The sequence below is a fragment of the Oncorhynchus keta genome, chromosome 7, assembly GCF_023373465.1.
Source record: "Oncorhynchus keta strain PuntledgeMale-10-30-2019 chromosome 7, Oket_V2, whole genome shotgun sequence".
NCBI classification, from domain to species: Eukaryota; Metazoa; Chordata; class Actinopteri; order Salmoniformes; family Salmonidae; genus Oncorhynchus; species Oncorhynchus keta.
In genome coordinates this window covers 5,584,133-5,608,212 of record NC_068427.1, presented here as the reverse complement: position 1 = coordinate 5,608,212, position 24,080 = coordinate 5,584,133, and the positions used below count along the sequence as shown (strand labels likewise).

At 41.1% G+C, this 24,080-nt stretch overlaps 1 protein-coding gene across 4 annotated transcripts in view; it reads left to right on the top strand.

Annotated features, from left to right (window-relative positions):
• The first annotated feature begins 345 nt into the window (after positions 1-345).
• The window catches only part of LOC118385890 (dachshund homolog 1), a 294,778-nt gene continuing 271,043 nt past the window's right edge, over positions 346-24,080 (top strand). For 2 of the 4 annotated variants that reach the window (XM_035773100.2, XM_035773101.2), the window contains exon 1: positions 347-1,616. In XM_035773100.2, the coding sequence (XP_035628993.1) occupies positions 1,072-1,616 (545 nt within the window). In that variant the 5' untranslated portion in view covers positions 347-1,071. Of the gene's footprint in view, positions 1,617-24,080 lie in introns of all 4 variants that reach the window. The other 2 variants (XM_035773103.2, XM_035773102.2) reach the window with 2 other exon arrangements.

Below are 24,080 nucleotides of genomic sequence, written 5' to 3'. Positions count from 1 at the left end.
ACATTGACCCATAATTGATTTTCTTTATTGTGTACACAATATGTTTTTGTTATTTATTTCGTTTAAAATTTGAAAAAATGACTAAGGTCCAGACATCAGTGTCCTCATATGTAGTTATGGCCATGCTAGCTACCTAGTTTAAATATCAACAGTACTGCCACAGCAGCATAACATTTAATAGCACTTGATTTAGCCTACATCATCATCAATATTAGGTCTGGTTGGCTGATGTACACAGCAGAGGCAAAAAGACAGAGTTCAATCAAAATCAGTAAAAGAAATTGAGCTAGCTAACTAGCAGATTTACATAAATCATCAACGTCAATGATCAGCTGATAGCCCCCCCTTTTCCCAATGTCAATCATGTATTTAGGAGGCACTGTAACTAGCTTGCTTACAATTTGTGATGATGCGTGAGTGTGTTGTTGCAGAAATAATAGGACTATGCAATTTGTTGCTAGAGGCATTTGGTATGCTATGAATTTTTTTTTTTTTTTCAAGAGGGGAGGAGGGTGCCCTTTTTTTTTCATTTTGAGCACCTGCCCCCTGAGAGGTCTGTGCACGGCCCTGCGTAATCCTTTGATTGAAATTTCACCCTCAAAACAACGTTGATTACTTTTTCAAATCCAATGCATTTTCCACGTAACGTACATTCCACGTCACAATACGTTGACAAATGATGTTGAAACAACGTTGATTCGAGCAGTTTGTGCCCAGTGTTGTCTGTCTGTTCTTCAAGGGTTTCCACTGTCCCCTAGCTCCTCCCTCTCTGTACCTTGTGACAACAACAACTCATCCATAGAGCTTTAGCGGTCTAGTGGAGCCGCACTTTTCAGCTCATTCTCCTCCAGTCATTTCTCCTCCTATCTGTGATCATTGTCTCTCCGTGCTCAGCCCAAACCCTCTCACTCACCGCGTCTTTTCAGCAAATCATTCTACTCCCCAACTCATCAGAGGAGCTAAACTCCCGTGGATTATTTCATTTGGAAATTCTCGACAGCTACACTTTTTTTTTCTGCAGGACTGACTGGGTTTTCTACTTTGAACTTACTCTTCTTCCCCTAGGTGACCATGGCCGTACCGGCTGCTCTGATCCCGCCAACCCCTCTGGTCCAGCCGCATTCGATCTCTACTCCTTCTGCGACCACCTCCCCGCCGTCGACAACTTCTCCCCGGTCTCCCTCAATGGCCCCCTCCGGACAGAACCTGTTCCGCTCGGAGCTCCTAGGCACAAGTAGCCCCGGCATCCTGACCCCGACTGGGGCTCTGCCCAGCAAGCCAGTATACTTGACTCCGTCGCCTGTTGAGAACACACCGCAGAACAACGAGTGTAAAATGGTGGAGTTGCGGGGGGCGAAGGTGGCGTCTTTCACCGTGGACGGGTGCGAACTCATCTGCCTGCCCCAGGCTTTCGATCTGTTTCTGAAGCACCTGGTCGGAGGACTGCACACCGTGTACACCAAGCTGAAGAGACTGGAGATCACGCCCGTGGTCTGCAATGTGGAGCAGGTCCGCATCCTGCGAGGTCTCGGGGCCATCCAGCCAGGAGTCAACCGCTGCAAACTAATCTCCAGGAAAGACTTCGAGACTCTGTACAACGACTGCACAAATGCCAGGTGAGTGGAGACATCAAATTATTTATGCTAGTTTATGCTAGTTGAAGTTTAGCGCGTCAAGATAGAAACGCAGTAAACAAGGATGGGGGAGACATTTTCCATTGTGTGGAAGTCAATGTTTGACATGTCATTTAGCTGTAATGACTCAACTTTAGGTCATATTTTTTTAATGCTCTATTTGGGCCAAATCTGACTCTAGGCCTATGTCAGTCTTTCTTAAAATATGGGTCACGGCCGACCTGCTAATGGTGGGTCGCGACGTGTCAGACTAAATGTATAATTCTTTCATGGATTGATTTGGCCAAGTGCATCTGCGCTCTCGACTTGTCAGCGGTCTCCGCTCGGGTTGGTAGCTGTGTGAGAGGGAGATAGATGCCCATGTGCTTCGCGGTTCACCGGATCTTTTTTCTGCGGCTTTCTTGAAGATCGCTCCGCGACACACTCGACGCAGCGCTGTCGGTTACCGACTTGCCATTCCCACTCGCCGTCACTCGCCGCTGTCGACAAGTGGACAAGTTCTGACTGAGCTCAGTTGTCATGAAACGCAAACACAGGGACGAGTTTCTCTCTCTTTACATTCAAACTTTGAGAAATAACGAGGAGCGCCCACAATGTGTTTTGTGTGGGGAAGTCCTTAATAATGAATCTCTCAAAACGAACATATTAATAAAACTACTCACACATCCACAGCATGATAGTAAATAAACCCAGGGAGTTCTTTCAGAACAGGGCAGCATTCTTCAGGAAACAGTGATTCCACAGTGGAGAAGTCAGTCAACTAGCAAGGCATCGTCGTTTTATGACAGGTGATGATGATCAGCAGAAATAAGGGAGTACTATCTCTCATAGTAGTCGATGTGAGTTTATCTTTCAAACAATCCCCTGGCCTTGTAACTTTACACAGCTAATAACTAACAATAGCCAACGCAAGCTAGCTAGTTACTGACCAGTGCAATCCTAGGAAACAGTACAGATGAAAAATGATCAGGCCTATAGCACATCTTACTGTAGAAATTATTGTTGAAAACTAGTCTACGTTGGAACTGTTAAAATATAAGTAATACATTTTATTCTGAACTGGAATAAATTGACTGAAGCAAGGTGCTTTTTGAGGCAAACACACTCACACAGTTCAGGGTTCCTCATCTACAGCAGGAAGCGGTCTCCTGCCTGACTGAGAAAGCAGTAGATGTTCGGATCCAGTTTGGCATCACATACCTATGCAAGCCAGGGTTCTCAACTCTGACATACTTAAAACAAGCACAGAAACAGTGTCAGTGCTGAGCATGACCTCAGTGTTACACTGTCTAAAGCAGAGCCCAGAATATACCTGCTTGTTGAAAACTTCAACCAGCCACACACCTCTCATTAGGACTGTGTGTTTCCTGGTCTACATCTGTGTAATGTGATCAATCAGTTTATTCCAGTTCAGAATAAAACATATGTATTTTAACAGAAACAGTTCTAACCTAGACTTTATTTTAACAATACTTTATACAGTAAGGTGTATAGTAGGCCTGATCATTTTCATCTGTACTGTTACTTAGGGTTGCACTATCAAAAAGCCTGTGTGTGTGTCCTGTTATACATCTGTGTGATGTGATCGATCTGTTTATTCCAGTTCAGAATTAAAATGAATTATTGTATTTTAACAGCAACAGTTCCAACCTAGACAGATGTGTAAGAGTGGTTTTAATGGGGGAAAATAAGCATGAATATATGTTTATATGAATATTTAATTTCATTGTTATTTGTTTTTGTCTGTATTGCATTTGTTTTAGGGCAATGGAATGTACTGATAATGCATATTTTCCTAAGTTTGGGTTCCAGGAAAACACATTTCTAATTTGGGTCCCAGGAAAACACAACATTTCTAATTTGGGTCCCAGGAAAACACAACATTTCTAATTTGGGTCCCAGGAAAACACAACATTTCTAATTTGGGTCCCAGGAAAACACAACATTTCTAATTTGGTCCCAGGAAAACACAACATTTCTAGTTTGGGTCCCAGGAAAACACAACATTTCTAATTTTGTCCCAGGCTGAAAAAGTTTAAGAACAGCCTATGCTGTTATGCAGTTTTTAGTAGGCTCAACAGGAAAACATGGAAGGACACGTTGAGGGCGCACCCCTTGAAAAAGTTGTGGCAGGTTGATGGCAATTGCATTCATTCCTATTGCTAAATGTTGTGTCAGTGACTTGCTCAATCCAAACTAATGTTAAAACGCAACAGTCACATGTGAATCAGTTGAAAATGTCACTAAATTAGGCTATGTGAGGAATTTCACAGCCTGAAATTTAAGTGCTCAAAACGCATAGCGAGTTGAAAACCATTGCCTGAAGGGAAAGCTCTCATCCACTGTGTGTGCAGCCCAACCGCATTTCCACTCTAAATTAAGCTCACTATTAACTCTACTTTATTTTTAAATGACATTGAAATAAAAGTAGGTTATCCTAAATCCGCTGTCCTAGCCATAGGGGCAGTCATTTCAATGATTTGAACTATAAATGAATTAAACAACATTTTAAAACATTAGACCATAGTGAATTTAAATCATTTGATTCAAATTGCTTAATATACAGTACTGTTTGTCTTTAAATAGATCATTACTTTTCATAGGGAAGTCAGTCGTTTTTTTTGTCCCTAGTTCAAATTACACCTGATCCAACCTTCTACTGTCATTGTTGATAGATATATTATGTTTACTTATTGATTTGAAATATATAATGTGACATATATATATATATATATATATATATATATATATATATATATATAGCTATTACTTAAAATATATGACAAATGATACATTTAAATACCAACTTCACATAAACACAGCTGATGGATTGTGTGTAATTAGTAATTAGACCGAATGTCTCCAACCTCAACATGTTCCACCCAGCATTTTTACTTCAAAGGCCAGTAATTTATCAATTTATTACTTAACGCATTATCTCTCATTACAAAATACACTTGGGATTTTATCCCAGCCATGCTAATATGTAGGATCATTTTATAGGTGAGAAATTTAGGTGCAGATCAATATTTGATTAAAATACATTTTTAGTGTCCTGTTTCTCATATGCTGTGATGTATTGCTCAATCTGATAGTCTGGTCAAATATGCCATTTAATCTGTCATTATGATTGATTTAATATTGATCTCCCATCGCCAAAATGAGATGGAAATGCAAATATGATGGAATGTATAACATGAGCGGAGATCGATCTTTTAGTGGGGTCATAATAGTCTGTTAGGTAAAAACGAGAGAATCTGTGCACATCTTTAGTCACAATGTTACTGGTGAATTTGAGGATGATGTTGATTGTGTAAGTTAATTGTTTTATTACATTTAGCTGTAACACACACACACACACACACACACACACACTTTAATGTCACAAACAAATGGGAATTTATGGGTGGGTTAAAATGTCTGAATACAAAGATTCAGTTATTTGCAGTATAGTAAAAAAAATGTTTTTATTCTTCTGCTGCTGTTAAATCAATATACTGAAATGAATGCACTGACATTTAATTGATTTTTTTCAAAGTACATATGAATTAGCAGCTCACAATGAACAGCAATGTTTGCAATGCATATAAAGCAGAATAGGCAGACGTGACATTTTGTGACATTTGACCATATGTATGGGTCCCTGTTTCCTTAGTTATTTATTTGGATGGAAAACGCATGGCTTTTATAAAATTACATTATTAGCTTTCATCAGTGTTTTGAGACTCTCTTCAGTTAGCTATTCAGATATGCTGTGCATACATGTTGATACCTATGGATTCATAAACTACTGTATTTCAACATTTGATCTCTACATCTGACCGTGACCCTATTTTTAGTAGCACACAATTATCCTACCTCTATTACCCTATTCTCATTCACACACTGCGTCCATACAATCCACCTTTACCTTCTGTCCCCATGCAGCATTTAAACCACCCCCCCCCCCACCACCTCCCATTGAGAAAGAGAGTTCTAGAGCGGTTATACTCTAGTTCCTCTTCCCAATGAGTGTTCCACCTCTTTGCCCTGTATTCTCCAGGTGACGGAGTGTGTGGTTGAACTCCCCGGGTTGTGAACGGCGAGGTAGGGAACAGAGGGATGGCCAGGGGAATCCAGGGTGCCGGGGGGGTTAAAGGATAATGCAGAGCCTCACGTCACTTTAATGACGCTAAAGTGGCCGGTTATTATGGGCACACAGAGAGCACTGTAATTGTCTCGGAAAGCAGCCAGGTTCTGTTTTCCACACACACCCTCACACACACGGACACACACACACACGGACAGACATAAGAATATACACACACCATCATCGTCATGGTTTTGAAACACTGGATGTAGTCAGGTGTTAACTTCTAGAGAGGAAGAGTGAGTAGCTTGTATTTACAGCACTTGGTTGATCTATTTCTGTTGTTTGGAGCTCATTCAGGGAAGTTGCAATCAGCGCCTGACTACCGCATTGTAAATCCGCTAACTTACTGCATTTCAACACATTTTGCCATGGTGCAGAGAGAAACATTTTCAATGTTATAATGCTATACTTCAGGCTAAGAGAAAATCTTGCAGTTTAAAGCTAAATTCCTTCAATTCTACACATTTTCCTATCATATGCTATCTGGTGGCCCCGGGGCACGTGCCCTGCGTGACCGTTTTGGTAATCCACGCTTGAAAAGTGAAAATAATATCTCCCACAATACGCTGGGTGATTTGTGGGCTTTTTTTATTTAGTGAACAAAAAAAGTAGCCCGTGTAGGACAATGATACAATTTACTCAACACTAGTGCTGTTGCCTGACTCTTTTTCACAATGATGTTCTACTCTTTTATACATCGGCGGTTCTCGTTGACAACGGAGATGCCATAATACTCCTCCTGTACAATAGGTCTTACGGTTTCACATGGCTATTTTTCCCTTTCCAGGGTTGTGTTGAAACAACAGCCAATCTCATTTCAGCCACTGTGTGAGTAGCGGCACGGTGTCACTGCTTTGTTACAAGACCAGGCCAGGCATTGGGTGGAAATGTTGCAACTATTTGTACTCTGCTCACTTTAGATTTCAACATTTTGAATATGTTAGACTGTGTTTTGGGTGTGTAACTCGTTGTGAAGCTTTCACTATACACGGGCTTTGTTGGTGGCACTTTTTTTGACAGGTCACTTATTACTTGGTGTTTACTTCAGATTTGTATTAATTTAAGGAGGTAATATGGTAATTCCTCAGCAGTTGATATATTATTGGTGTGCTTACTTGCATCGCTTTGTGATATCCTATAGGTCTGATGCTTCTCGCCCCCAATGTCAGCGTCTAGACGAGCTGCATAGGCTACTGTAGATGTATGTATTCCTGTGTTCAGCGTGCAATGATTTATTATCCCCTGGTGCTTCATGCACTTTCAAGGGACAATCTGTGCAGATGATCTGGGTTACAGACACATCCTGGGTCACTTCCATCCCTTCTCTTTCACAGTTCCTGGGTCAGTAATGATACATCCCTGCTGTCACCCCTGCTCCTTCACACATACACAGACTCCAGGTCAGTTATAATGTCCCTGTTGTCACCCCAGATTACCACTCCTTCCCTTTCACACGTACATTTAATTTATATGCGGATGATACTGTACGCTATTTCCCCGGCTGCTGACCTGGCGGCGACAAGGCTACAGTCCCACTTTGTAGCTGTACAGGAAGCCCTTATTGATTTAAAACTCATACGTGATACAGGCAAAACTAAATACATGTTGTTTTCAAGTTCTCATAAGATTGTTACAGATGGATTACATCTTCACTCATTGGATGGTTCCTATAATTGAAGGAGACCCTGCTTAGAACTATTTTGGTATTTGGATTGACAATGATTTATTGTAAAAAAACACATGACTAAGCTTGTTAAGAAAGATTTAAAGTGGGCTTTATTTGACAGAAACAGATCTTGTCTCTCTCTAGTCAGCAGGAAGCAGATTGTGCAGTCAACATACCTATTGTTGATTATGGTGATACTATTTATCAAAGAGCATCTGCCTCTACTCTTAAACCCCTGGATGGTGTTTTTCATAGCGCCCTTTGTTTTATCACAGGAGAGAGTTTTTCATAGCGCCCTTTGTTTTATCACAGGAGAGAGTTTTTCATAGTGCCCTTTGTTTTATCACAGGAGACCGTTTTTCATAGCGCCCTTTGTTTTATCACAGGAGACAGTTTTTCATAGCGCCCTTTGTTTTATCACAGGAGACAGTTTTTCATAGCGCCCTTTGTTTTATCACAGGAGACAGTTTTTCATAGCGCCCTTTGTTTTATCACAGGAGACAGTTTTTCATAGCGCCCTTTGTTTTATCACAGGAGACAGTTTTTCATAGTGCCCTTTGTTTTATCACAGGAGACAGTTTTTCATAGCGCCCTTTGTTTTATCATAGGACAGTTTTTCATAGCGCCCTTTGTTTTATCACAGGAGACAGTTTACTCATCAGTCTTTACCCAAAGGTTGGCTGAACCTCTTTGAAGTTACATAGATCACATCATTATGCTCTTTTTGTTTACAAAGCCCTGCTCCACAAACTTCCTACTGACCTAAGATTTAAAATGAAAGTTATCAAACCCGTTCACAGGGTTGGTTAACTCTGGAGACCCCTTTGGTTTCTGGAGAGTGAGGTAGATCAGCCTTTGATTTCCTTGCGCTTTACGTGTGTAATGATCTACAATGCACTTTAAAATGAGAGGAGTTGGTGCTTCTCAGGCATTTCAGACAGTTGTTAGGGGACCTTTTTACTGAAGAATGTGTCTGTGTTTTATGATTGTGTTGAGCTTGTTTTGTATAACAACTTGTATATGAATCCGCTCATCATTAAGCTCGAGGTCCTAGGTCTGAACCCCGCCATGTGCAACTGGGTCCTGGACTTTCTGACGGGCCACCCCTAGGTGGTGAAGGTAGGAAACAATACCTCCACTTCGCTGATCCTCAATACAAGGGTGCGTGCTCAGCCCCCTCCTGTACTCCCTGTTCACCCATGACTGCGTGGCCACACACGCCTCCAACTCAGTCATGAAATTTGCAGACACAACAGTAGTAGGCTTGATTACCAACAGACAGCCAACAGGGAGGAGGGGAGGGCCCTGGGAGTGTGGTGCCAGGAAAATAACCTCTCACTCAATGTCAACAAAACAAAGGAGCTGATCGTGGACTACAGAAAACAGCAGAGGGAGCACCCCCCTATCCACATCGACGGGACCGGAGAAGGTGGATAGCGTACACATCACTGACAAACTGAAATCGTCCACCCAACAGCGCCTCCTCAGGAGGCTGAAGAAATTTGGCTTGGCACCGAAAACTCTCACACGCTTTTACAGATGCACAATTGAGAGCATCCTGTCGGGCTCTATCACTGCCTGGTACGACAACTACACCGCCCTCAAACGCAGGGCTCTCCAGAAGGTGGTGCGGTCTGCCTCTACGCATCACCGGGGGCAAACTACCTGCCCTCCAGGACACCTACAGCACCCGATGTCACAGGAAGGCCAAAAAGATCATCAAGGACAACAACCACCCGAGCCACTGCCTGTTCACCCCGCTATCATCCAGAAGGCGAGGTCAGTACAGGTGCATCAAAGCAGGGACCGAGAGCCTGAAAAACAGCTTCTATTTCAAGGCCATCAGACTGTTAAATAGCCATCACTAGTACATTAGAGGCTGCTGCCCTATATACATAGACTTGAAATCATTGGCCACTTTAATAATGGATCACTAGTCACTTTAATAATGTTTATATATTTTGCATTACTCATCTCAATGTATATACTGTATTCTATTCTATTTTACTGTATCTGTGCCACTGACATTGCTCATCCATATATATTTTTAATTCCATTCCTTTACTTAGATTTGTGTGTATTGTGAAATTGTTAGATATTACGTGTTCGATATTTCTGCACTGTTGGAGCTAGAGACACAAGCATTTCGCTACACCTACAATAATATTTGCTGAACACGTGTATGTGACCAATAGAATTTGATTTGATGTGTAGTTTAATGTGTTTATTGTATTTTGATGTGTCAGCATTGACTCCCTGTCAAAATAAAGGTTAAATAAAACTAAATAAGACACAGATCCTAGATCAGTAGTAATATCCTTTATCTCACCCCATCTAACAATACCACTCCTAATCCTTCACACAGACACAGATCCGAGGTCAGCTAATATCCCTTTCCCCGTACTGTACATTATTATGACACCAGGCCCATGAGAAGAAGCCCCATCATACTTCAGCGACTTGTTTTCCTTTTTGCTTCCACCCTTGGGGGAACAAAGAGGGCTTTTCAGTACCGACTGTGACACTTGAACTCTGGGAAAAGGTTATTATAACACAGGGGAATTGGCACACTGCCTATCACGGCTATCACAGCTCTCTCATTAGATGGTTGGGTTAGAGGCAGGCTATCCGGTGGCGGGGCAGAAATGCAGCGGTTAATTGACAATCATTGTCTACCCCTGAAGGTTAGACACACTAACACTCCAGATGACGCTTTGGTCCACCGTTGGGAACTGGACTTGCTTTTCACTTACACACCATTTTTAAATACATTTTCCCCTTCCCTTTTAAAGTCAACTGCTTCCTCTTCTTTTAAGTCTGAGATGTTAGATAAATGGTGGTGAGATGTGATTTTGTAGAGTGGCATTGATGTGATAAACAGACGTCATCTCTCTCTCTCTTAAGGTTATATGTTACAGTTTTATTGATGGGATAAACAGACGTCATCTCTCTCTCTCTGTCTTATTTTGGGGTGTTTACGCCTTAACAAACATATTTGCAAATGACCGTAATTGTTTTGGTTAGTGCTCAGTGTGAGCCTGGTATTAAGGGTACCAGCTTGTCTACCCTCTCTCTCCTTTTTCTCTCTTGCCTGAGCTCTCTCTTCTAATATATTTGTTTTCGACGAGGCACAGTTGTGTTTACAGGTACTCAGGGGAGATTTCTGGATGCGATTCAAATCACTCCCCAGTCTGAGTGGGTGCTAAGATACCCGTCACCCGGCAACCACATCCAACAGGGAGCCGAGGCGATAATAACTTACAAAACAGCAGAGTGACAGATGCCTGATGAGAGGTTTAAAGGTTTGTTAAAAACACAAATGAAATTCCACTCTCGCACTGTGTATTTTCTGCGTTATTAATTAAGTACCTTAATGTGATGGTTTTCAATTATAATGGTCAGAAATAAACACAAAAATAGCGTCTTAGCAAGAGCAATTTCTCAAGCAACAATTTTTCTAGGAGTGGCTGATTGGGGAGGGGAAAATGGAAAACTAGCTGGCAGAGAGGTTTGGAACTCTCTTGTTGGTCTGTTAACTAATTTACCACCTGGTGATGTCACACGGCAGGCCAAAAGTCCATTCCACCAAAACAGACTGAAACTTCAGGCGGCCTTTTCAAACAGATCTTACACTAAATGGGCATAATCATAATTTTCACAATTTTATAGTATTATTCAAACTGCATAGTGTGGAAATATACAGTTGAGGTCAGGAGTTTACATACACTGTAGCCAAATACATTTAAACTCAGTTTTTCACAATTCCTGATATTTAATCCAAGTACAAATTCACAGTTTTAGGATCACCACTTTATTTTAAGAATGTTAAATGTCAGAATAACAGTAGAATGATTTATTTCAGCTTTTATTTATTTCATCACATTCCCAGTGGGTCAGAAGTTTACATCCACTCAATTAGTATTTGGTAGCATTGCCTTTAAATTGTTTAAATTGGGTCAAACGTTTCGGGTAGCCTTCCACAAGCTTCCTACAATAAGTTGGGTGTATTTGGAAGACCCATTTGCGACCAAGCTTTAATTTCCTGACTGATGTCTTGAGATGTTGCTTCAATATATCCACGTAATTTTCCTCCTCATGATGCCATCTATATTGTGAATTGCACCAGTCCCTCCTGCAGCAAAGCACCCCCACAACATGATGCTGCCACATATGTGATTCACTGTTGGGATGGTGTTCTTCAGCTTGCTTGCCTCCCCCTATTTCCTCCAAACATAACGATGGTAATTATGGCCAAACAGTTCTTTTGTTTTTCATCAGACCAGAGGACATTTCTCCAAAAAGTACGATATTTGTCCCGATGTGCAGTTGCAAACCGTAGTCTGGCTTTTTTATGGCAGTTTTGGAGCAGTGGCTTCTTCCTTGCTGAGCGGCTTTTCAGGTTATGTCGATATAGGTCTCGTTTTACTCTGGATATAGATACTTTTGTACCTGTTTCCTCCAACATCTTCACAAGGTCCTTTGCTGTTGTTCTGGGATTGATTTGCACTTTTCACACCAAAGTACGTTCATCTCTAGGAGACAGAACGTGTCTCCTTCCTGAGCGGTATGACAGCTGCATGGTCCCATGGTGTTTATACTTGCGTACTATTGTTTGTACAGATGAACGTGGTACCTTCAGGCATTTGGAAATTGCTCCCAAGGATGAACCAGACTTGTGGAGGTCTACAATTTTATTTCTGAGATCTTGTCTGATTTCTTTTGATTTTCCCATGATGTCAAGCAAAGAGGCACTGAGTTTGAAGGTTGGCCTTGAAATACATCCACAGGTACACCTCCAATTGACTCAAATGATGTCAATTAGCCTATCAGAAGTTTCTAAAGCCTTGACATACTTTTCTGGAATTTTCCAAGCTGTTTACAGGCACAGTTAACTTAGTGTATGTAAACTTCTTACCCACTGAAATTGTGATACTGTGAATTATAAGTGAAATCATCTGTCTGTAGACAATTGTTGGAAAAATGACTTGTGTCATGGACAAAGTAGATGTCCTAACCGACTTGCCAAAACTATAGTTTGTTAACAAGACATTTGTGGAGTGGTTAAAAAAATAGTTTTAATGAGTCCAACTTAAGTGTTTGTAATCTTCCGACATCAACTGTACACTCAGTGGCCAGTTTATTAGGTAAACCCATCTAATACCGGGTTGGACCCCACTTTACCTCCAGAACAGCCTGAATTCTTCAGGGCATGGAAACGTTGCTCAACTGGTATCAAGGGACCTAAGACGTGCCAGAAAAACATTCCCCACACTATTACATTACTGCCACAAGCCTGTACTGTTGACACCAGGCATGATGGGTCCGTGGACTCATGCTGCTTACGCCAAATCCTGACTCATTCATCAGCATGATGCAACAGGATCTGGGATTTGTTGGACTAGGCAATGTTTTTCCACTCCTCAATTGTCCTGTGTTGGTGGTTGCGTGTCCACTGGAGCCGCTTCTTCTTGTTTTTAGCTGATAGGAGTGAAACCCGGTACGGTCGCCTGCTGCAATAGCTCATCCTTGACAAGTACCGACGAGTTGTGCGTTCTGCGATGGTCACTCGTTTTGCCCATTCTAACGTTCAAACAGTAACTGAATGCCTCGATGCCTGTCTGCTTGCTTTATTTGTCAAGCCATGGCCACGTGACTCACTGTCACCATTTTTGTCAACGAGCTGGTGTACCTGATAAATTGTCCAATGAGTGTGTATATATAAAACACAGGAAAGTCACTGGGCCTTTAAAAATACAAATTCATATGTGAACATTTATCCAAGTTGTACATGTTATCTTTCCAAAAGGAAGACTTTGTTTGATATTTTGTCTAATATCATTGCTGGATTTCTGCTTATTTGCATTGTTTATTTGCCTGTTGGATGCAGAAGTTGTCCAGGCGCTTAGTCTATTGGCAAGCTTTCACTGGATGGGTGGGCTTTAGTCAGTAGCACAATTACCGTTGTGTCCAGGATGCCAGATCCTTTTACAAAATTACTAAAATTACTAATTACTGCTAAGAATGGATGCATCTATACCTGTTTTAATATCATGATTTTGCATTCTGAATTTGTGAATACATTGAACGAATGCAACTTTTCTCTTTTTAAAGTTGAAATCACTCGAAAGATATTTAGACTCCAGGAACTGTTTTTATTAAACCCATCCCATTTGAATTGAATTATCAAACTGGATTGAAGTAGTTTCATTATGTGATATTTCACGCTCTGATCCACAGCTGAGACTGACTAAAGTCTTTTTTTCCCCCCCTGAGCTCTGCTCAGTTCAGTACTCTCTGGCCTCTCTTTAGGCAACATACTCATCACATTACTGGTACATTTAGATGGTAGAAGTCACTGGTGCTTGTTCCAGGATGCTAAATGCTAGTGACAGAAGTTAGAGGAGAGCAGATGAGATTTCCTGATTGGAGAATGAATGCCGGGGCCCTAGCCTAGGCTCTGTCTAATATGGTCACGTAGAGAAATTGATTTTCCTGCAAAATTAATTAATTTTTCATATAGCCCAAAGCTGAAGAGTTTAAAAAGATTGTGCACTTGCTGCTTTTCTCCTATTTCCCCCCTTTAAAAAATATTTATTGCCTAATCATATTAATACTTTTGCCCCAAGGATGAAAAGATAATTTTACAAATGCATTTGGAAATATGTATCACTGATTATTTAGGATTAATTTATGCAAATAAGCGCACACCCATCCTTCGCGGGCCCAGATTGTCTAATTAGGATTGATATGAGGAATAGATGTAGTGGGATCTGAATACAAGCATGTCCAAAGAGCAGAACATTGAAAATGACAAGGCTGGAATGCTTAAAAAGCGTGTAGCGTTGGTTGCCTTTCATTTTTTCTTCCCCTCCCTCTACCTTTCCCTCTCACACACATACTCGCTGTCTCTCTCTCTTACACACACACACACACACACACACACACACACACACACACACACACACACACACACACACACACACACACACACACACACACACACACACACACACACACACACACACACACACACACACACTTTCTCTCGCTCTCTGTCTCTCCCCCCTCTCTCTGTCTAATTCACCATGGCCGTATCAGGAGTTAATTTCTCCGGCTTCATTTCTCGTCTGACTTGACAGGAAGAAGAACCCATCAGGGATGGAATCTCAGATGGGATTCTGCAAATTTCCTCTTGTTTCCCCCCCCCCCCTCTCTTTCTTTTCTCCTCCTCCTCTTCAATTCTGCAGAGGGGCTATCAGGTACGACTCTTCTCCTGAATAAACACTCCCATTTTATTCCTGCAGCATCAATGTTTCTATTTTCACCTTGCGCTGGATACTAAGAATATATCCCAAATTGAACCCTATTCCCTATATAGTGCAGTTATTTTGACCAGAGCCCATGTGTCCCAAATGGCACCTTGTGTAGACGAGTGTACTACTTTTGACCAAAGTAGTACACTATAAAGGGATTTAGGTGCCATTTGGAGCGCATCCTAAGGGTCTTCCCCTCCTTATTAATGTGGAGTGTAATAAGGCAAGAGAATGTCATCGGACAAAAAGGCCCTTTGTACTGGTTAGAATTCTGTAATACCATTTTAATTAAGATCATTTCATTCTGTGTTATTATGGTCAGAGTAAGCTTGTGCATATAGGCAGGATGGTGATTTTTTTTTTTGTTGCTGTAAATTAAAAGTGAAATTCTCTTGTATCATAGATCTGTATCTTACTATACAGGACACTCATTGTCGGCAATCTAATGATTATAATGAATTATTTACTGGTTTGAGTTATATGTCTTGGATGTGCTTATTGCATGTCTCCCCCACTACTCTACTCACATGTCAGGTGACTTTTGTGGTTGTTAGGCTGTTTTGATTTAGGACGGTAATTCAGTGGTGGAAATGACCTTTTAAAATGTGCCTTGTCCAAATCAACAATTAGGTCAGGAAATTAGTGAAGGACAAGGCAAACTCCTCCTACTCAATCATAACATCATGAGCTGCAGGGAGCCCTCCTCCCCGCTTGAATAGAAAACCTTTCAGAATTCAGATCTGGAATTTCAGAACATGTGTTGTTGGGGGGGCTATTTATTTCTGCAATAACTCACTCATCATCACAAATTGTAAGTAAGCTAGTTACAGTGCCTCCTAAAGACATGATTGACATTGGGAAAAGAGGGGGGGCGCGCTATCAGCTGATCATTGATGTTGGTGAGTTATTAAATCTGCTAGTTAGCTAGCTCAATTTCTTTTACTGATTTTGATTGAACTCTAATATTGCTAATAATAATATTGATGATGATGTAGGCTAAATCAAGTGTTAAAAAAATGTTATTCTGCTGTGGCAGTACTGTTGATATTTAAACTAGGTAGCTAGCTACACACTTCACTGGTGACTGCATCTCCCAAGACATGCATGTGTGTGCATGTACCGGCATGTGTGTGCATGTACCGGCATGCACAATCTCCACACCTGGGGAAAAGGTGCAACCGTCCGCGCGCGAGCTCCGTACAGTGCAGATCAACAGGCTCAGCCAACGGACAGGGTGGGTTTGGTAAATTTGACGACAACTTGTGGTCAGTTGGTTCCGAAGAACAATCACAAAACATTTTGGGGGAATTATATTATACCACCACCAAAAAGAGCACTTTGGCGACTGGGAGGGCAAGGGGCATGTGCTCACAGGTTGAGCCGTATCAGTGCTCATGCCTGATGAGCCGTCTAACTGTCCTAGTAAAAAAAAAAAAAAGAGTGGCTGCGGTTCCGGAGACTTGTGTCTGAGGCCAGCTCTCAACCCTAACCCGCAAATATAGAAAACGCGCTGTAGGCTACAGTCGGAGACGGTGAAACGATTTGGACTAATTTAGACATATTTCTGCTTATAATTTACGATATTTCGGTAGGCTATTTGTTAGTCAGCTTGTCTATAATCAGGTACATGCAGCTTCTCTTCTGTCATTCTATGTTGCTGTAGAAGACTAAATACACCCTTAATCACCATAATAATGTCATAAATGATAGAATGAATGCTTCAATCTAGATCGGTAAAGTTCTCTGACATATATGCTTCTTTCGGAGCAAAGACGTTTAGGGACCATTTTAGAAAGTGCAATTAAAAAAAAAATCCAAATGACATCAGTTTGTAAGGAAATAGAAAGCTTTGAAAATGACCCAACATGTTTCTGATAAGATTTAATTTCGGCTTGGATGTATATTTTATGTGATTGAAATGCCTTCATATTTTATGATGCTGATAAAGATTGTACCTCTACAAATGGTCCCTAACTGTGCATTCGCATAAGATGCTGAAATAAATAAATCATATTTCTGTTATCATATTTCCCGAGTCAAAATGTACATTTGGTGTATCAATTTACTGCAAGAGTTGCTTAATTCTGCAGGAGTTAGTCTTTATATTATGTGAGAGGCTATAGACCTACCGTCAGTGTCCAGATTTCAGTGTCCATTTAACCCATCTGAACAGTAGCCTACAGTTCTCTTTACTTGCCATAGGCCTATTTGAAGTCCCGGTCTTGTGACTCAAATTTGTATAGCACCTCACAATCATCACTCCAAATATTTCCTAAACATTACTTTTCTTGCCCTACCTTCTCTTTATTTTCAACTCTCCATTTCACAGCTTTCCTTTTATTGAATGAAACTCGTCCTTTTTACCTCAGTAGAATGGATCGACATGAACCTTTTCTGCCAGTTCCCAAAAGCATTTGGCGATTGGCGTGTGTAAAGTTAGGCCCCAAAGCGTAGGCTGCTGCACTAATGCCAGATAGTGCGAAAAAGTATGAAAGCAAAACCTAGAGATGTAAAAAACTAAAATCCTGCACATTAGTAATTTATGTAGCAGCTGCCTCCGCTGAGTCCCCAACAACCGGATGTTCCGGTTTTCAGGGGAAATGGAAAGGGAGCCTGTGACACGACATCTGCTTTTGGATGTTAACAAGCTTACACTCCATCTTAACTCCTCCATGTTTATTAGATTGGTTGAACAGTGCAGAACAGAACCTAGATTGGTTGAACAGTGCAGAACAGAACCTCCCTAGACAGTTCTTTTCTTCTTCTCGTCAAGACCAGTATGTAGGGGGATCTAGTATCAGGTGTTTGTTTTACGCCTGTTACTTTAGGTTGCTCCCACTGCCTCTTCCCCCTCCTCGATATGGAGTGGGAAACTATGCATTCCATGCCTCAGGCACGATTTCATGTTCTTTTTGTTGAAGGCTACCCGAAACGTTTGACCCAAGTTAAACAATTTAAAGGCAATGCTACCAAATACTAATTGAGTGTATGTACACTTCTGACCCACTGGGAATGTGATGAAAGAAATAAAAGCTGAAATAAATCACTCTACTATTATTCTGACATTTCACATTCTTACAATAAAGTGGCAATCCTAAGTGACCTAAAACTGGGATTTTTTACTCTGATTAAATGTCAGGAGTTGTGAAACTGAGTTTAAATGTATTTGGCTAAGGTTTATGTAAACTTCCGACTTCAACTGTATCTTGTGGAAGGATGAAATAGTATGAATAAATTCATCAAAATAAAAATGTTGTATGAAAATATGTTAAACATTTTTGAATATCTTGTTAATTGTTGTATACAAGTGAAAATGCCGATGCTTTCTCTCGGGCCTAACAATATATCCTCCAAACAATGGCTTCTCTGGCATTACCATTTAAGTGTCTCTATGGAACCTTGCGGAGTCTTTTACACTACAGAGTCTCCTGCCAGCAGCTTCCATAGGGAATCATCATTTCTACAAACCAAAACATTATTTGTGAACGTCATTAGTTGACACCCAAATTGACTTGAATAAACTGTTTTGAATTTGCGGTCTAGGCGGATTTGAGTGTTCACTCTTCACATTAATAGCTTCGTGGGCCCTTTTCTTGGTGAGTTTTTTCTTGTTTTCGTCAGGAGGTATTGAGTGAGCAGATCCTTTGAACAACCATAGAATGTAGTGCTGGTCTCAGGTGCCATTAGCCCCAGGCCTTTTCCATACGAGTGCCAGGTAAAGGTTAAATAGCAATCGATACTGTCGGAAGCAGTGGAGGCATTAAATTAACTTTAATAGAGGCAGTTGATCCTGAAGCTAACAACAGAAGAAGAGAGGAGAGGGCAGAAAACGATGTCATCCACTATGTAGTTTTCACTGAGCCCAAAAAATGTGCTTGTTTCAAAGTAGTGAATAGAAATGTAGAACTAGATTTGGCTCATACACCAATTTCAAATCTCTTCATTTTGTTCAGCTGCAAATCAAATCCTGACCGAACATTTTGAGATAAAAACAAATGTAACACCTAAGAATAGTTGGATAGCAGCAAAACACAGCACTGATAACAAGTAAACATCATCCAATGGGTTACAGTGCTCTAAATGAACAGTATGTGACAAACAACATGTACGAATGATAATTAGGAAAATGTTCACATCTGCAGCCAGTCAGTGATGTTTTCCATACAGCTAGCTAAAGCTGCCTCCTGACCCCACAAGGGACACCTGTAGCTATGAACAGGGCATCCATATACTGGGTCAACACATTTTCACCTATCATTGACTCTCTCTCTCTCTCTCTCACTCGGGTCTCCCTGCCTTGTCTTCTCTTCTCTACCCCTCTCTCTTTCTCCCTTCTTCCCTGTCGGAGTGTAACTTAGTTGTTTTAACGGCAAACCCTTTTTAAGAAACGCCACCACTACAGTACAGTAACCATGGTGCCCGGATATTATTACCCTCCTCTTAAAGAGTGACAGTCGCGTCCTCTGAGACGTGACACCAAACTCTGCTGGAGGACCTCTAGAGCTGTGTCAAACCACACGTCCTTGGCCAATCCGATACGAGGATTCATGCTACTGTATACCTGGTTGGATAGAAGGTAAACGGTGCCTAGAAAATGTGTTCTGTAGTTTAAATTGGTTCGTTCAACATACTGGTATTAGTTATGGGAAAAATGTGATGTGTGTTTGCGTGCTTTTGACAGTAATCACTAATATCCTATGTACAGTATTTTATAGGCTGTTGAAGTTGGTCCCTAGCCCTGCCTACTGTGTTCAACATAAATGGTCAGTAGCTCATTTCAAACAGACATACAGTGCATTCTGAAAGTATTCAGACCCCTTTTCCACACCTTGCGGCTGAGCCATTGTTGCTCCTAGACGTTTCCACTCACAATAACAGCACTTACAGTTGACCGGGACAGCTCTAGCAGGGCAGAGATTTGACGAACTGATTCTATGACGGTGCCATGTTGAAAGTCACTGAGCTCTTCAGTAAGGCCATTCTACTGCCAATGTTTGTCTATGGAGATAGCATGGTTGTGTGCTCAATTTAATACACCTGTCAGCAACTGGTTTGACTGTAATAGCCAAATCCACAAATTTGAACAGATGTCCACATATTTTTGTGTATATATAGTGTATCTTTCCTCGCGATTCATCTGGTTAGTCTATGTTATGGAGCAGGCGTCCTTAATGTTTTGTACACTCTGCTGTTTACTTACCTTGCCTTGCGAAAGTATTCGGCCCCCTTGAACTTTGCGACCTTTTGCCACATTTCAGGCTTCAAACATAAACATTTACATTTAAGTCATTTAGCAGACGCTCTTATCCAGAGCGACTTATAAAGACAAAACTGTATTTTTTTTGGTGAAGAATCAACAACAAGTGGGACACAATCATGAAGTGGAACGACAGATATTTCAAACTTTTTTAACAAATCAAAAACTGAAAAATTGGGCGTGCAAAATGATTCAGCCCCTTTACTTTCAGTGCAGAAAAATCTCTCCAGAAGTTCAGTGAGGATCTCTGAATGATCCAATGTTGACCTAAATGACTAATGATGATAAATACAATCCACCTGTGTGTAATCAAGTCTGTGTATTCAATAGGGGCTGGGTTGAAAATCGACCAACCTCAGATTTCCCACTTCCTGTTTGGATTTCTTCTCAGGTTTTTGCCTGCCATATGAGTTCTGTTATACTCACAGACATCATTCAAACAGTTTTAGAAACTTCAGAGTATTTCTATCCAATACTAATAATAATATGCATATATTAGCAACTGGGACTGAGTAGCAGGCCTTTCACTCTGGGCACCTTTCACCCAAGCTACTCAATACTGCCCCTGCAGCCATAAGAAGTTAATAACAAACTAGTATTCCATCCATAAATACAATACAATACAATTGTTAAATTACGAGCTTAGTTAGCCATTCAGAAAGACAGGAACCTTCCCGCTAGCCATGATTGGCTGAGAAAATGGATGGGCTGGACATGCCGGGAGATGAGTTTGAAAAGGTCTGCCATGTAGCATGCTTCTGTCTTCAACATGAGCTTTTGCGTATGTGTTGACAATCCTTTCTACAGCGCCATTTTTGAAAGATTGAACGTTAGCCATCGAGAACGACAAAACTTTTGCTACCTTTCTCAACAACATTGATGCCCGGAATTAACAGGCGCTATCGACAGATCAGTAGGAAAAAGTGATTGGCTACTTTCTGCACACGCCCCGGTCAGTGTGAACCGGAGTGACTTGATACAAAGCTGGCCAAACAAGACGTAGCTACAAACAAAACAGTTAAACAGTTAAATAGTTCCAGTCTGCCATGAAGCGTTCATCCATGTATACGGTTAAGAGTCTAGCTACATTTTCAGATATAAGTATCAAATTTAGTCAAAGTCATTTTTATTGTAAATTAAAGCTTACTGTTAGCTAGAAAACGTTAGCTTGCTGGCTCGCTAGCTAACGTTACGTGCATGATCTGAGTAGTAATATGATTTGAATCAGAAATCCATTTGCATTGCTAGTTATAGCCTAATGTTAGCTAGCTAACATTGAACCTAGTTTGTTAGATGTAGCTACCTGCAGATTCAGGCTATACAGCTAGGACAATGCTTGTGTTGGCAGTAGTATGAGTTGGGGTTATGCCGGTTCATTGTTTATCTAGCTAGCTACATGTCTAAACAAACGACTCCACTTCGCATTGATTATTACATGACCCATCAAATTAGCCAGGTGTTTCTGGGGGTGATTACGACCTCTATATTTCATGAAGATAACTAGACAATAGTTACCCATCCACTATCTAGATGTGGCTGGGGTGTGGTTAAACCATTTCCTCCACATGACCCATCAATTTAGACAAGTGTGTTGGGTAAGCATCATCTAATAATGATAACATATTTGTACAATATTTTTATCTGGACACTTTCTGTTTTTGATATTGCTACTATGCAAGTAACCGTTTACACCTTCTGTATCCTGTGCACGTGACAAACTTAAGATTGTATTTGATATAGGGTGTGTTTGCCACATGGCCTCACATGTGACTCCTTAAAGAGATGGGTGGGGCTAAGGCTTAAGAGGGTGTGAACGATGCTGAATGGAGAGCTCTCCAGTAGGTGTACCAAAATATGAATGTGCCATTTTCTCAAAAGTAGGGTTACAAGTTTATCACCTTTATAAGCCAAATTACTTCCCCATTGTTCCTCAACTGCAATGCTACCATTTTCTAGCTCTGAGTCTCTACTTTTATCCAATGTAAAAAACACAATTTCAAATGTTGCTACATAAGATCGAGGCGGTCGGTCACAAATAAAAAACATTAGGCCAGGCGTAGAATCGCAAGAAACAAAGACATTCTTCCTTAAAATGTTCCTCACCAATTCATCAATAGTTTTGCAAACTCTGTAGATCATTACACAAGCAAGGTGCAAAATAGCTAAAGGCAGATTTACCCAACTCTGTGGAGATCGAAGGGATCTCCAGAGTTGGCCATCCCTGAGACCGTGTCTGATAGCTTGTATTTCTGTAGGTTAACAAAGAAGTGAGACACGGTGGTGGCTTATGCAAGAGTGCTTTATAAACAAATAGTGTGCAATGCATCGATCTTCAATACTTCAAATAGGGCCAGCCTACTTTCTGATAACTCCTATACACGACATTTAAACTATTGTGATTTTTTTTCACACTATCCCTTCAATGGTGGCAAATATCTCTACCGATTCTTCCATGGTGAAATATGACCTGTCAATTCTCTCTCTTTTGCGCTCCCCCTTTTCTCTCTCTCGGCCCAGTGAAGCCTATATTACTACCACTGTGAGTGGGAAGAACCTCTCTCTCCAGGCTCTCCTGGGACTCCTGCTTGACTGGCCTCTCAAATGATACAAGCCAGGGTTTTAGTTGGGAGTTAATATCCTGCAAAATTGTCCTGCGCTGGCCCCAGTAGAATGGGGATGATTAAACGACACGAGCATATCAAAAACATTTCTCTCTGACTAGTGGGTGTTAAGTGTCGCACCGGTGCAGTCCTTCTCCTCCCAAGGTTGCTATTAAACAGAGAATAGGGATTCAAAAGGTGGGGGGGGGGTGTTATTGAGCTACGGTGTATGTATGTGTGTGTGTGAGTGCGTTTCGGTGCGTTCGATGAAAGGTGGTGCAATAAAGCAAAACTTGGTCTTTGTGTCTAGCAATGCCTTCTCACTCTTGGCCTTTGAAATGCCACAGTAGGACTGTGAGATGATTCCAGACACACTGCTCTAATTGCTAGGATCAGACATCCATTGGTCCATAGGAAATAATTTTGGGACTGAAGACAGTGCATCATCAACCTTGAGTTTTGTTACAATCAGTTAATGTACAAGATCAAAGTGGTCAAAACCACAGCGAAAACAGCACTAGTCTCGAGCGCATGCAGGTGACCAGCATGACCAGCCTATGCAATGGTGACGTTCCATGTCATCTAATTTGCAGTCACGGTGCACAGATTTCACGATGCCAGGATAGGTGTTTTGTGTGTTAGGAACCACATTCATGTGATATAGCGATCTTCAGAGATGCGACTGCGATGGAGATGATCTGGAACTCCACCAATAAGAATATCAAATATATATATATATATAAGAGCTTCAGGGAAATACAATCAGGTCTACAGTACCCTTTTCACCATCAGACTGAATAGAACGACAGGCTGGGATAGCATATAGCAGAGCATAGATAATCTGTCTGTAAAGAGTTTGGCAAACTTTAGGAATGTTTTTACATCAATGGCCGCCAAGCATGGAACCTCTTGAGTTAAGATTGAGAACAAGTTGCTCTGGTCTATTATTTTCTATGGATGCTAAGGCCACTATCAGGGTCAGGTCTGCTGACAGCCCCTTGGCACTGTTGTCTCAGCAGGAAGCAACGGTAAGAGAAACAGAGAATGGGGAGGGCAGGGAGGGGTAGGAGGAGAGTAGAGAGGATGCAGTAGTAGAAGATTCGGAGTCACCCCCAGGCCATTGGGTTCCCAGGGCAAGCACAGTTTATTCCATGTGTAACTCTGTGTTGTTGTATGTGTCGAATTGCTACGCTTTATCTTGGCCAGGTCGCAGTTGCAAATGAGAACTTGTTCTCAACTCGCCTACCTGGTTAAATAAAGGTGATATACACTGCTCAAAAAAATAAAGGGAACACTAAAATAACACATCCTAGATCTGAATGAATGAAATATTCTTATTAAATACTTAGTTGAATGTGCTGACAACAAAATCACACAAATTATCAATGGAAATCACATTTATCAGAGAGGTTTGGAACTCTATTTGTTGTTGGTCTATTAACATTTTGAAACAACTTACACTAAAAGGACAATATCAC